At 36.7% G+C, this 15935-nt stretch overlaps 2 protein-coding genes across 4 annotated transcripts in view; both read right to left on the bottom strand.

Annotated features, from left to right (window-relative positions):
- Positions 1-1756, bottom strand: part of LOC117291280 (putative N-acetylated-alpha-linked acidic dipeptidase) — a 7757-nt gene extending 6001 nt beyond the window's left edge. The window contains 1 exon segment of the mRNA XM_033772912.1: positions 1727-1756. Within this exon segment, the coding sequence (XP_033628803.1) occupies positions 1727-1756 (30 nt within the window).
- A 2176-nt stretch (positions 1757-3932) lies between these two features.
- Positions 3933-15935, bottom strand: part of LOC117291173 (calcium/calmodulin-dependent 3',5'-cyclic nucleotide phosphodiesterase 1A-like) — a 47462-nt gene continuing 35459 nt past the window's right edge. For 2 of the 3 annotated variants that reach the window (XM_033772747.1, XM_033772749.1), the window contains 8 exons: positions 15363-15463; positions 13481-13606; positions 12622-12723; positions 11346-11472; positions 10063-10144; positions 8867-9090; positions 6951-7089; positions 3933-5972 (listed from right to left, as the gene is read on the bottom strand). In XM_033772747.1, the coding sequence (XP_033628638.1) occupies positions 5599-5972; positions 6951-7089; positions 8867-9090; positions 10063-10144; positions 11346-11472; positions 12622-12723; positions 13481-13606; positions 15363-15463 (1275 nt within the window). In that variant the 3' untranslated portion in view covers positions 3933-5598. The remainder of the gene's footprint in view (positions 5973-6950; positions 7090-8866; positions 9091-10062; positions 10145-11345; positions 11473-12621; positions 12724-13480; positions 13607-15362; positions 15464-15935) is intronic. The other variant, XM_033772748.1, reaches the window with a different exon arrangement.

The following is a 15935-nucleotide window of genomic DNA, read 5'->3' as shown; positions in this document are numbered from 1 at the left end:
AATTTTGGATGAAAATGCTGGACTTACCCCTTGTGATTTTTTCAATTTTAGACCTATTTTTAATGAAAATGCTGGACTTACCCCTTGTGATTTTTTCAATTTTAGACCTATTTTAAATGAAAATGCTGGACTTACCCGTTGTGATTTTTTTAATTTTAAATCTATTTTTGCTGAACATGCTGGACTTACCCGTTGTGATTTTTTAAATTTTAGGCCTATTTTATATGAAAATGCTGGACTTTACCCCTTGTGATTTTTTTTAATTTTAGACCTATTTTAAATGAAAATGCTGGACTTACCCCTTGTGATTTTTTTCAATTTTAGGCCTATTTTGAATGAAAATGCTGGACTTACCCGTTGTGATTTTTTTCAATTTTAAATCTATTTTTGCTGAAAATGCTGGACTTACCCCTTGTAATTTTTCCAAATTTGGGCCTATTTTAAATGAAAATGCTGGACTTACCCCTTGTGAGTTTTTCAATTTTAGACCTATTTTTAATGAAAATGCTGGATATACCTCTTGTCATTTTTTCAAAATTTGGCCTATTTTAATTGAAAATGCTGGACTTACCTCTTGTCATTTTTCCAAAATTGGGCCTATTTTAGATGAAAATGCTGGACTTACCCCTTGTGATTTTTTCAATTTTAGATCTATTTTAAATGAAAATGCTGGACTTACCCGTTGTGATTTTTTCAATTTTAGATCTATTTTAAATGAAAATGCTGGACTTACCCGTTGTGATTTTTTCAATTTTAGATCTATTTTAAATGAAATGCTGGACTTACCCGTTGTGATTTTTTAAATTTTAGATCTATTTTAAATGAAAATGCTGGACTTACCCGTTGTGATTTTTTAAATTTTAGGCCTATTTTATATGAAAATGCTGGACTTTACCCCTTGTGATTTTTTTTTAATTTTAGACCTATTTTAAATGAAAATGCTGGACTTACCCCTTGTGATTTTTTCAATTTTAGCCCTATTTTTAATAAAAATGCTGGACTTACCCGTTGTGATTTTTTTCAATTTTAAATCTATTTTTGCTGAAAATGCTGGACTTACCCCTTGTAATTTTTCCAAATTTTGGCCTATTTTGAATGAAAATGCTGGACTTACCCCTTGTGATTTTTTCAATTTTAGACCTATTTTTAATGAAAATGCTGGACTTACCCCTTGTGAGTTTTCAATTTTAGACCTATTTTTTATGAAAATGCTGGACTTACCCGTTGTGATTTTTTTTTATTTTAATCCTATTTTTCATGTTTTTTTTTTTTTTTTTTTTTTTTTTTCACATTTAAACCTAATTTTGCTGATAATGCTGGACTTACCCCTTGCCATTTTTTCAATTCTAGGCCTTTTTTAGATGAAAATGCTGGACTTACCCGTTGTGATTTTTTTCAATTTTCAATTTTTTCAATTTTAGCTGAAAATGCTTGTGATTATTTCACTTTTAGACCTATTTTGTGGGCCTATTTTAAATGAAAATGCTGGACCTACCTCTTGTAAATTTTTCAAATTTTGACCTATTTTGAAAGAAAATGCTGGAGATACCCCTTGCAATTTTTCAAATTTGGGGCTGTTTTTAATGAAAATTTTCCGTTATTTCAATTTCAGGTAAATTTTTGATGATTTTTTCAGTTTTAGGCCTACTTTGGGCGAAAATGCTGGACTTAACCATGGCCATTTTTTCAAGTCTTAGGCTTTTTTTGATTAAAAAGCTGTACTTACCCCTTGCCATATTTTCTTTTTCAGCCCCATTTTTGATTAAAAAGCTGGACTCACCCCTTATGATTTTTTAAATTTAGGTATATTTTTTGATGAAAATTTGTAGCCTAAAATCCAAGGTTTACCCCTTGTGATTTTTGGAACCTCAGCCTAATTTTGAGAAAAATGCAAGACATTATTACCCTTTGTGATTTTGTTTTCTATTTCAGCCTATTTGAGAAAAAGCAAGGCTCACCCCTTGGGATTTCATAAAATTCCAATCTAAACTTAAGAAAAAATTGAAAGGCTAGGTTAGCTTTATGTTTTTCATTTAATTCAACAATATCATTATATGTATGTTTTGTTAATCATATCTATTTTCAAATAGTACAGTAAAATGAGTTGCTATTCAATTCCTTTACATTTTTTACATTAATATATTTTACAATATTACCCTAAAGGGAACCATGTACAGGAAGTTGAGTTAAAACTTAGTTAATTTTTCCTATAATTATTATGCTGAAAGGCATTATTTTCAAAGGAACAAACAGACAGACAAACAAACAAAGATTAACCAACAGGTCGATATGCAAGACATTATTACCCATCGGCACTTAGTAATTAGATACGGGTAAAATCGTAAGAAACTAATAATTCTCGTATTGAGTATTCATAAGTTTTACTGGGTGCCTGTATTTACGTCATTATCACTCCATTCTACATAATTTGTCTTCAAAACTATAAACAAAACAAGGTTTGCCAACTTTTTCGCTATGAAGCATATCTATGCTTAGAAATCTTTTTCTTTACAATAAAAGCAGGAGTCATTTGATAATTAAATGATGTATATTAACATAACATACAGGGCCCTGTTGAAAACATTGTTCACTATTTGGAGCATACTCTGTGTAAAGAAATGAAATAAACAAAGCTTGCAAAGATAACAGCAAACACTTATTATGTTTGGTCTTCTAACTTGCATTTCTTATAGAGTAAATAAAACTGCTGTTTTGTTTTTACTTTTTCTTTGTCTTGCCATAATGGCAACATACCACACTATTGCAGTTGAGTGAAATAGAACAATTGCTTATTCCAGAGGACTTCCCAAGGGTACAAAGAACTGCTCAATAATTGTCGTGTAAGCAGTCTTAGAAAGGTGTTCATGATGGAAATAGAATCATCGACAATAGAAAAACAAATAATATTAATAACTTGTTTGTTTGAATGTAAACAAGATATTCGCTGTGACAATGTCACAATTTGTAAAATAAAGTATGCGCTATAATTTGAATTGGTTAAAGAAGGTCCTAGTGCTGAACTGTTGCATGGAATCGCCACATCTTGGCTCCGGTCTTTTAAAAGTTTTTAGTTTCTTAATTTACGTTAAGAGAAAACAAATTGATATTAAACAAATGACAATGTAAATGAATAAAATAACTGTACTCAGACCTCTTAAAATGTAAACATCACCCATATTGTCAATGAAGGAACGGTTAAACTATTTACAACAAAAAAATCATATTCAAGGAGATAAAAATTGTTAAAGGCAGTGGACACTATTGGTTATTACTCAAAATAATTATTAGCGTAAAACCCTTCTTGGTGATGAGTAATGGGGAGAGGTTGATGGTATAAAACATTGTGCGAAACGGCTCTCTCTGGAGTGCCATAGTTTTCGAAAAAGAAGTAATTTTCCACGAATTTGATTTCGAGACCTCAGATTTAGAACTTGAGGTCTCGAAATCAACCATCTAAACGCACACAACTTCGTGTGACAAGAGTGTTTTTTCTTTCATTATTATCTCGCAAGTTCGATGACCGATTGATTTCAAATTTTCACAGGTTTGTTATTTTATACATATGTTGAGATACACAATCTTTAATCCGTGTCCACTACCTTTAATCCGGAGGTCGTTGGTTCGAATCCCACTCTAGTCAATTCTTTGTTCAACCCAACAAATCATTCTGAGATAAAAACTAACTGAAAAAATTAACAATATTTTCAATTTCTGCAAAAAACTTCACACATAACATGGTAGCCGCTCTTGTCTTCAGCCCAAAACAAGGCTCTAAAGAAAACCTACGAAAGCCCAACTAAACCAGTTTCTGTTTAAACCGAAACATTCTAGTTTGAACGGTCGACAAAAGGTGTAAAAACGCGACTCTAAATAAGTATTGGGGAAAATTCTATCCGACATTTTTTTCTTCAAGGGGCTCTAAGAATATCTTGTAAGATAAACGATGTTACCCTCTCAAAGTCATCAGAAACTGTTTTAAAACAAAAGGTTAATGTGACGTTTGTGCCTCAATTTAGATGGTCATCGTTTCATACAAAACCTGTTTTTTTTCAAGACCACTATTCTTTTAGAGTCGAGACAATTTACACATCACCTCTGACGCCCAAACTCTGCATATTCCTAATTTGAACAATGCCTTACAATCTAAGACTAAATGAAAATGTCCTCAACAGGATAAACACTCATTCAGAAAACATTATTACGGGCATAAAGAAATATTATAACTTTCTCATTATTATTGATATTATTATTCTGTACATAATGATACCTGACGGTATCTATGACGCTATTTATGATTGCATATTTCTTGTGAATAACAGCTCATTTCTTATAATATAGCTCGATCATCACAATATCTATTTTCAATAAATTGACAAAAATTTAATCAAAATTTAATCAACTGATGCTGAAAATGCATACTAGAATTAAACACCCATTAAAATATTCTGACGGATATACCGTCGATTCAGTTTTGAAATAAAAGCTCACTCTTTCAACCCTTTACTCTATCTCCCTCTTTCTATTCCTCAACCCTCTCACTCTTACTCCCTCTCTCTTTCCCCCTCTCAACTATACTTTTAACTTTTAATTAACACTCGCTCGCCATCATAACATCCCGTAACAGTTTGGAAAACCATTGGTTTCCACATACACGGCTTTAACATTTTTACATGAAACAACTTCACACCAAACATGAATTTAATTTCAGCACTATTTTCACTCCAACTTTCCAAACAATCACACTTATTAACTTAATTATCCTCTTTTATGAAGAATCAGTTTCAATTGAGAGGTAAACAATATTATTAAATGTAGATATAAAGTCTTTATTACCATCTAGCTCACGGACGTAAAAAGCTAACCTCTAACAGAATCTATGAAGTTGGGCCAAGGTGGTAGCAGCTGTTTCTACCAAGCATCGTTGAGTCGCCAGGATGGACTGTCCTGTATTTACTTTTGATTACCATTTTCTGTCTGTATAGGTTGAAAAAGAGGCTAGTATTTTTGTTAGGATCATTTCTTTACAATACCCCATACCATTATATAAACTGACTTCAATGATGTTTTCAATAACTTCTACACCCTTCATATATTCTGCTAAATGAGAATGTAGTTAAACAATCTAGAATTTAAAAAAACTTTCAACCAAACAAAAAAGTGTAAAAATAACTGAATAAATAATAATAAGAATGATATTCATTACAATCGATCTTTGCGACCGTTGCCGACTGAGGCACCTATGTTCTATTACTCTACTTTCATGCATATCTTGTTCACAGAATCTGACATCCAACTTTATAATTTTGTTGTCAAACTTAATAATTTCAGCAGTACCGATCACATTCGAGCTGTCTTCAATGCTGTGAAGCTCCACACCAATGTACCACTAATGTACTTGATGACAAGTTTTGAAGGGAGTTGACACCAATCACCAAACACCAGCCATCAATCCACCTGCTCCATCAATACGATTTGATGGTAAAACATCGTCGAAAGATGACATTTAATAATGAGGATAACTCCATACAAAGATTTATATACAATAGTCTTGTCCTCCTTGATTCCATTCCAAAGGTGGTGGTTTCTTAGACCCAGGTGTCACGCTGTGGGTTGTTTGGAGGGAGAGGAGTCCCCCTGCCTCAATCGCCGCACACCCTCATTACTCGGCACCCGTCTAGGTATACCTTTTGAAGAGCGACCTTTAGAGGCAGAATTGTTAGTGTCTGTTACTCCCGCAGATGAGGCTCGTGATTGATGTGAACCATCATCTGCTGACCGTTGACCTTCTATTGACCTCTGACCTGAGTTGTGCCTCGGTGATGAGGCGTCACAACTGTCCTTTGAAGGTGATGCTGTGGGACTGTTGGTGATATTGGTGTCCCTGTCGTCATCGTTTGGGAAGACATCGTTAATGCTCATGTCACTTGTGTGCTCCTCTGACATACTTGACAATCTTGACTGACCCTTGACCTCTGCAAAAAGAAAGTAAATGACATCATCAGTTAACACTGGCAAATGGACGGCACATGACCTGTGCTTGTATGGCCTAGGCACTAGAACGGCAAATGGACTGTGCTTGTAGACACATGGTATGTGCTCGGATGGCTCATGACATGCACATGCTTATATGGTACACGGCACTCGGACAGCACACAATACTGGGACGGCACACGGCATGTGCTTGGACGACACATGGCATGTGCTCGCATGGCTTATGACCTGTGCTTGTATAGCCTAGGCACTCGAACGGCAAATGGACTGTGCTTGTAGACACATGGCATTTGCTTGGATGGCTCATGACCTGCACATGCTAATGGTACATGGGACTCGGACGGCACATGTGCTACATGGCATGTGCTCGGACGGCACAAGGCACTCGGACGGCACACAACACTCGGACGGCACATGGCATGTGCTTGGACGGCACAAGGCACTCGGACGGCACACAACACTCGGACGGCACATGGCATGTGCTTGGACGGCAAATGACAGGTACTTGTATGGAAATATGGCACTCTAATGGCACATGGCCTGTGCTCAATCCGCAGTACATTGCCCATGCTTAGATGGCACATTGACTGTATATGTACGGCATTGGCACTCGGACGGCAAATGGTCTATGCTAGCACAGGACATTGACTCTGGTTAGACGACACATGACGCACATGGACTGTCAGTGGTTGTATGGCACATGGCAGATGGATGACACATGGCGTGTTCTTGGGTGGTACATTGCCTCTGCTTGGACGGCACATGCTGCGCTAACAAGACACAGCGACTGTGATTAAATATCGTAGACTGTGCTTGTATGGCATAGGCGTGTGCCTGCATGGCACAAAAGTGCCCGTTTGGCACATGGCAGATGGACGATACATGGCCTGTTCTTGAGTGGCACATGGGAGGTTTGTCATGCACTGATTATTATAATAAATTTGTTTAAAAATAAATACCTGTAGCTGCATATTCTTTCCACCTGTTCTTATTAAACATAAGTGGCTCTGCCCAACTCCTGACTGCCTTGATTGGTATTGATGACCTTCTACTTAAGCTGATTCTACCAGGACTTGATGGCGGCCGGTTCTGCTGACCCTAAGGAGGGGTGCAAATATTAAATCGAACACAAGTTAATAAATGAAGGGATAAGAACCACTACCAACATTATAAAAACGATTTTCAGTCATTTTCTGATGACGGTGTAAAGACACTGGACACTATTGGTTATTGTCAAAGACCAGTCTTCTCACTTGGTGTATCTCAACATATGCATACAATTTGAGCTCAATTGGTCGTCGAAGTTGCAAGATGATAGTGAAACAAAAAACACCCCTGTCACACGAAGTTCTGTTCTTTCAGATGCTTGATTTCGAGACCTCAAAATCTTATTCTGAGGTCTTAAAATCAAATTTGTTGAGAATTACTTCTTTCTCAAAAACCAAGATTACTTCAGAGGGAGCCGTTTCTCACAATGTTTTATACTATCAACCTCTCCCCATTACTCGTTACCCAGTAAGTTTTTATGCTAATAATTATTTTGAGTAATAACCAACAGTGTCCATTGAAGGAACATTACAGAATAGTATTTTGCTTACAAAACAGTTGTTGGCATTTAAACACTTGATGTAATTCTCCATTAACTGTACATAAACATGTAGAACTTTGAGATTAATTGGCCATCTGGGTCACAAGAAAATAGTGACAAATCGATTACACATTTGGATGACATTGATTTAAAAAAATGAATAACTTGGAAATTAGTTGTATTAATTTGTCATCAATGATGACATTTCGGAAAGAAATATTTTGAGGGAATTTTCTCATCTTTCATCATCATTCGACCGTGTAAGCTTTAGGTAAATCTGTGATCTTAGACGAGTTTATTTCCTTACCAATTCTGTAATGTTCCTTTAAGAAAAAGAGGTTAGCAGTGAAATATTAAAATAAATGAACTAGAGAACTATCATGCCTTTCAAATGAGAAGTTAGCGTAAATGTAAAATAAATGTAAAAAAGTTAACATGCTTTAAGTACCCTCACATGTACACACTACATGTATACTAAAATAAAAAGTAAAAACTTGGCAGAGAACTAAAGGCATAAAACACTTGAAACGAATAAATTCGTGCATAGCTGACTAGAACCCTTTAAAACTAGAGGTTAGTGACTTAATTGGTGCAGGTTCATTACAAAGAAATAGTTCCCAAATCATTTTCGCAGATATTGTCAAACATAGACTGATGCAATCATGGGCATTTAACAGGGTGTCTCAAAAAATGTGTACACTTTTGAATGTCTGCCGAATATTGGGGAAAAGGTATATATGTATGGATAGCTTATGGATTCAACTTTGATATGACACCAACAAGTTAGAAAATAGTTATTGCTTGGGTGAGCACTGCTCACTTTTGTAAAGAGTGTGAACAGTAATTAGCCTTCAAATTTGTGAGAGGTAAGTCATTTGGAGCTTAAAAAATTCACCAAAGATGTCGGCTACTTTCTCAGTGAGTGCTCACCAAAGAAGGAATTATTTCCGGACTTTCTGGTGTCATAAGAAAGTTGAGTCCATAAGCTTCCCGTACATATATTTCCCCAGAATCATAATTTTATTCGGCAGCCATTTCAAAAGTTAATATTTTTTTTTGAGACACCCTGTATAGTACCCCACTGTTTTTGCCTAACGTAGCTTTGGACACACACATGCCACTTAAGGACAGAACAAGGTAAATACCTTCTGAGGGACCTACTGTTTTTGCCTAACGTAGCTTTGGACACACACATGCCACTTAAGGACAGAACAAGGTAAATACCTTCTCAGGGACCTACTGAACTGAAGAAAAAAAATGAAAACACCAATAATGATAAACAGGCACCTCCATCCCCCCCTCCCCGGTGACGCTTATGGTTCTGCTTCTGACCTGGTAACCTGGGACACTACTAGTCCTTGGTGTGCTGGTGGGGCGAGCCAGTGGAATAGAGTTGCGCTTAGTCCTCAGACTGCTTTCGTCCGGAGCGCTGGGAGGCAGCTCCTGTAACACTCTGTCGATCATGTCACAGCAGACGATCAGACTCGGTTCAACGATGAAGTCAATGAAACCTGGATATAACAAAAATCATAATTTCATGAGCAACAGTGTTGTGTTTATAATGAGTGCGTTCGTTTAGCTCCCCTGGGTCGACCCCGGTGTGTGGCGTTTGTTTTCTTCTAGGACGAACGTGGGTAATTATCTGCACACGTTCGTCCTTGGAAAAAACGCCACACACTGGGGTCGACCCAGGGGAGCTAAACGAACGCACCCAATGAAAACTGTAATAGCGCCCTCATGTGATGGCTGGGGATACAGAACGCAATGTTGAAAGGTTGGTGGAATAATGTAATAAATACAAAGGCTGATGAATCATGGAGGTAGCAACAGCAACTGTACTTTCTCGAGATTAATAATGCGTCTTTATAACAATCAGTTATTTAAATCATCATTCTGTCAAATTCTTGGTGACGTTTTTAAAAGATGAAGCTGAATCAGGATAAGTAGGATTTGAAACATTGCAAGGTGGGAGAATAATCAGGAGAAGTTTGCGGTGAGCAACATGTGTAAATATCATTTGAGAAGTGTTATTAAAAGAGTTGGTGGTTGACAACTCAACGTTTTGATGCTGTAATCGTCTTCAGACGATAACTAGACTCTGGTGATGAATGTTCCCCCTGAAGACGATCTGAACAGACTGATCGAAACGTCGAGCTGTCAACCACAAACCTCACCTCACTGGGTCGGGATCTTTCCGTACATTTCGTACATTCCAGTAATAGGCCTACTATAAACATCAACTACATTATTCTATTCGCGAGGTAATATTTGATGCACAATGGTGTATGGGTAAGAAGGAAGAAACTTGCACTAATTTGAGACCTACCTCATCAAAGGTTCTTCCCCGGACCAAACATTCTTACTTGGGTTGGCATCACAGGTTTAATCTTACTAAACTTGTCATTTCAGTGATGCACTAGTTGTTACAAATTAAAACTGACTTGATATTACAATTGATGTTAATTGGAAGTCAAGAAACCAACCTATTTGTGATTCTGCCACCATTGTTGTTTTCCGATCGCAGAGCGGGGAAAATGCAACACCAAGCTCCTTCTCTCTGTCACCCTAATATCAACAAAAAAAAGGTACAAACTTGTTAGTTTCTGACGCTTTTGGGAAATAATGAATGAACCAAAAAAGCTTTAAGTTGTGAACCCCCAGTCTGTCATAACATCTTTCAATATTTTACAGGAGAAAAAAAAAATTGTGTAAATTTTTATCGATTTTTCATATGAGTATGCTGTTAAGGTGAATTATAGTGAAACCATCGAATTCGACTAGGTACTCCAGATGGAATCGAACCCACGACAGTTGTATACAAGACCTGGGCCCAATTTCATAGAGCTGCTTATTAACGGTTGCACCTAGCAAGTTTTTCATTTCATACCCTTGCTTAAGCAAGGTTTTTTGCTGACATAGGTAAGCAAACAAAAAGGGTCCTTAAAGCCTCTACTTTGCTTAAGCACCCTATTCACACAGCGCATAGTGCAACACTCATTGCAAACGATGTTATTGTGCCGGCACAGCGGTGATTGTACAAGTGTCTAAAATGCTTCAGAATCATGCTGTACAATGTATTATCTTCTTGTTTACTTTCAAGTTAGTGTGTAAACCTTTCGAGGGGCACTTTGAACCGTTACAAATAATACATATCAGACACAGAAGCTAGCAACCGCTGGTGAAATAGGTTTACGCTTAAGTAATTTTTGTTGCTACGTTAAGCCAACATATATGCTCACCGTTAAGCAGCCCTAGGCCATGCACACAGTGCAAAATACACTGCCTTCTTCTGTTTTGCTTAAGCAAACGATCTAAAATCTCCGCGCGCAGATTGTTTATGTGCTTAAGCTCGTGTACGTTTAGCATGGAATCCGACAAAATTTGCTTACCGTTAAGCAGCTCTATGAAATTGGGCCCTGGATCTGGATCTGGATAAATATTCTCAAAGCTCTAATTAGAGCCAAACGAGAAAAACAGGTTGATGACGAAATATCAGTTTTAGATGTGGGATGAAAACCCCAGAGAACTATTCCAGGTAAAACCAACACAGTCAGTTAGGGACTGACAACACATCCACATATTGCCCCCGGTGGGATTCGAACCGGAGTCCCAGAGGTGGAAGGCAAGGCAAGGCACCACTACACCAACCTGACCGCCCAGTCCTCTATACTAGAAGTATGGACTTTGCCTCATCGAAGTTCTACACAAAGAAACACATTTTTGATAATTACTGGATTACTTAATTCCGCAATTATTTGGTACTGACCTGTCTGAAGAATTCGTGCATAAGTAATGTGGTCCATTTATGATGAAGGGCCCAATCCTTAGCTGGATGGCTTATATCTGCACAGTGTAAGGCTAAAGCCATTGCTTTGGGTTTGTCAAGGGCACTGCTGTTATGTGACACAAAATGGCAGAATATTAGTCATGTAATCATTAGTTACAATCAGTGAAAAATAGGAACCTACATATAATGCAAACTGCTAACGAAAATAATGACATGCAATACAAATGACCATAGCAGAGTCTTTCTCAAAGGTATCATATATACAGTTTTGTCTCCCGGAAGAGGAGCGGAGTAAACTGTCGAGACCAAACCGGCTCCTTTTAGAGCCAACAATCCCTCAAAAGAGAATGACTACATGGTTGTATCCCAAGGTTTGATGTTATTTATAGTTTATTCTATAAATGGTACAGCATCAACAAGGGAGCAATATATAAGGAAATTAATGATTATTAATATGAAAAACACTAATTCATTGAAGAACACCTAGCCTTGACACAACACGTATTTTCCCGTAATGTTTAACAATGACAACGGAAAAGAAGCTTTGATTGTACACTATAATGTCAACACAATGGTCGTCAGTGGATTTAAAAACTTGCTTTGTCAGAAAAAAAAGTTAAAAAACAAGTTTGGAGGTTTATTTGTTTGAGTGTTTGAGTTCACCCAGTTATAAATTCTCCCTTCACAGTTGACTTGTCGAAGCAAATGATGATGAAATAATTTAGCTCTTACGAACAATAAGACGCTCATTAGTAAACAGGAAACTGTTCATCATTTATGACGATATTGTCGAAAATTAACGGCTTCGCATTTAATCAGTATGAGCATTGAGCCAGACAAAAGCCTTGAAAAGCCATTGTGTCCATTTTATCCGTGCACAAAAATATTCGCCATAAAAAGTACCGTAGCCGTTTAACGAGAGGCATTTATTGTTCCCATAAGAACTTGTACTTTTATACAAATATTACCGAAAGGGTAAAAAATTGTGCATACACATTAAGCCATGGCTATCTTTTAAAATTTGAACTACGATTCCAGTAATTTACTGCAAGAATCTTGAGAAATTGGATTTCAACAAACTCGGGCGGTGCAGGGACTAAAGGGTTAAGAATGAACATGCACGATGTCCAGGCATTGTGGCTCTTTTGTTGTTGTAAGCATGTGATGTCAGAGGTACGGCCTATCGCTCCCAATGCTCTAGGCTTCCAAAAAAGAGAGACAGTTTATACTATAGAAATAATGGAAATTCACCAACCTGTCTGCCATACCAATCATGGTCTTAACTTGTTTCAGTTGTTGGAAGTGGTAGGACATGTCGGTAGCTAGGACCATATCGATGACCAGGTTACGAAGTTCTCTGCAATAACAAAATAGTGAAATTGAAATTAATGTCGCTCCTCTTTCATAAGGTTACTTACTGTAAACAAGTTATATTGATTCTGTTGCAAACTACTGTTAAAAATTGACCTTATACAAATTGTATTCATTGTCACTGAGGATGTCAATATGAAATAAATGTCGTATTGAATTGAATTGAATGGGCGAGAAATATCAATGGGGGACTCTGGGACGCTAGGTGGCAGCACTGCAGACTTACAAGGTAAATTTCCATTGTTTACGTAGTTATGAGCGTGAGCACATTACCGAGAACAATGGATTTTACCTAGTAAGTCTGCTGCCACCAAGCGTCCCAAAAGTCTCCCATTCCTACATTCAGCTCCCCTGAGTAATTTTCATTTCAAATGTTTTCTTCTATTATTAATTTAAGGAAAAGCTTGCATTGTAAAGAACACATAATAAACAGTGCAGCACTATTTTGTTGTGATATTTATAAAATAATTCAAGAAACATTTCAATTTGCAAAATGATGCAGATTTTAAGATCAACATCAAGCTTAAAATCGAGCTAAATCAGTGTTGCATCAGCATTTCATTATTTGTTGTAGAACACTCTCACGTTCTGCACTGTCATGGCGTTTTGAACCAGGTACACATAACCTTTGGTTGTGAGTCTTAAATGTCGAGAAACCGTGATAAACGGTTACAAAGTTTGTCAAGATAAGTGTAAGTTTGTGGTACTTTATAGTTTATATTAAGAGATGATTGTTTCCGTACGTGTAGTCGTCTCTGTTGACATTCACCAAGAAGTTCTTATCGTCTTCCTTCATCAGTCGAAAGGAACTGCTGATGTGATGGTTTTCTAGAACGGCTCTGTCATTGTACAGTAACGCCATGTCAGACCTGTATGGACACAAACAGTAAATAGTTTATTATGACGTGTGGAAGTGAAACCAAGGATGCAAATAAAGTGGTTAGTGTTATATTTAAATGATATGGGGTTGGTTTCACAAAGAACTTAGGACTGGTCCTAGTCCTAGGAGATATTAAAAACTTAGGCTATAGTCCTAAGTTAGGATAAGTAATTCTTCCTAACTTGATGTAAGACTAGTATTAACTCATTGTAAAATCAAACCCCTTGACACCTTTGGTAATTTGTCAAGAACCAGTATTCTCACTTGGTTTACCCCAATAATAAAATAATAAAATAATAAATCTGTAACAATTTTGACTCGATTGGGCTTCGAAGTTGCTAGAAAATAATGAAGAAAAGAGAAACACATAGCCCAAATTTGTGTGCTTTCAGATGCAAAAAAAAGACTGGAGGTCTCAAGTCACGTCCGGTCTTTGTTTGAGTGTTTTCAATCAATCAATCAAAAATTCAAAATTTACTTCTTTCTCAAAAAACATATTGCTTCAGAGGAAGCCGTGTCTCACAATGCTTTTACAGCTCCCAATTGTTTGCTACCAAGTAAGTAGTTTTGCTTACAAATATTTCTGCCTTTAACAACAATGTGATTTGGTTGGTGACCTTTAGGGGATTGTGTGTGAGATTGCTTGCAAAGAAAGAATAAAGCCATACTGATCCGACATCCAAGACAAAACCCTCAAAATCACAAACAATTTATTCATCTAATTCGATACATTCGCTTTAAATATAGAAGCCTGTGTAAACGCCGACTATTTAAAAACTAAATCTTTAATATCGGATTTAAAGGAGAAACAAATTCTAGAGTTGAAAATAAATCTGTTTATAATACGAGAGAACATAGTTCCAGGTAGTACATAACAAAACCCATAAATATACATTGAATAATATGGTTGTCAATTATATATAGAATAGTAAAATAACTGACCAATGTGAATGTTAATACACCAAACTGTAGCCAGACAATTTAAAATTCATGTGGGATTACTTGTCGAGCATATTGAATCCATTTCCTTTCGTGGGGACTATTTAAGGAAATTCCAAGCATGAAGTCGAATAAATTAGTTTGATAAAATTGCAATAGGCTTTGAGATAAATTCCCACAGCGTTTTTATTCCTTGAAACACGAGGGTATCTTGAGTAATATCGCTTCTGAATTATGAATACTTTGCAGCTGATCGAGGTAATAAAAATGAGGCTGGAATGTACGCAAGGAACACTATTATTAAGAAAGGTCGTTGCGCAACTGTCACCATAGAACTAGATTGGAACACTGATTAGACACAACTTTGTTCTGTACACTTTATAAAACTCCCTGTCTATGACAACACCGTAAACAACACTGTGTGGACTGTCCACAGTGGACCTATTTTGTTCTCAGGAAATTACTTCGTCTATATATCGTTAAAACAACATGGCTTCGAATCCCATGTGGGTAAAATCACGTACAAATTTCCCTTTGAAAAATGTTTGTTCGTATTGTGTTAGAGCAACCCCTTATTAGATATGTCTGACACCATGCTATGGCACTCTTGGGTAAATTCGTCCGTATACACCCCGACCAAACAGTGCACTCCTATGATGTCCAGCATACCTCAAAAGAGCTAAATAGTAATACAAAAAAGTGCTTATTGTCGTGGTACGCATTCTAGCTCTATTGGGTCGTCACAAACTAAGGGTTTACGAGAGTTCAAATGTAATGAGGTTATGACGCAATGGAGATCAACATACCCTGTGTTCACGTGGAAAGCATTGGTCGTACCCGTGTGTTCAAAATCGTGAATTATTGCCGCCAAAAGTGCTGCAATGATCTCAATATCAGTCAACCAGTGCTGTTAGAAACAGAAAGAGAGAAAAATAAATTAGCATAATGGATATTAACTTGGTTTTGAGACTAACACTAAACAGCAATAATGGATTTTGAAGATTATGTTTCGTACAATACTATTGTGATTTAAAAGCATTCCACCATTATTCACTGTGTTGGATGTATAGTTTGTGATTACAAAGACAAAAGTGTCAATTAAAATATTAATTGTTCTTGTCCAAGCGTTAAAAATACAAGTGTTTAAATTGTTAAAGGCAGTGGACACTATTGCTAATTATTCAAAATAATCATTAGCACAAGTAAACCTCACTTGGTAACAAGTTATTGGGTGAAGTTGATAGTATAAAACGGCTCCCTCTGAAGTGACATACTTTTCGAGAAAGAAGTAATTTTCCATGAGTTTGATTTCGAGATCTCAGATTTAGAATTTGAGGCCTCGCAAATCAAGCATCTGAAAGCACAAAACTTCGTGTGAC

This window comes from Asterias rubens, chromosome 6, assembly GCF_902459465.1.
Source record: "Asterias rubens chromosome 6, eAstRub1.3, whole genome shotgun sequence".
NCBI classification, from domain to species: domain Eukaryota; kingdom Metazoa; phylum Echinodermata; class Asteroidea; order Forcipulatida; family Asteriidae; genus Asterias; species Asterias rubens.
This window is presented reverse-complemented; position numbering and strand designations above follow the sequence as displayed.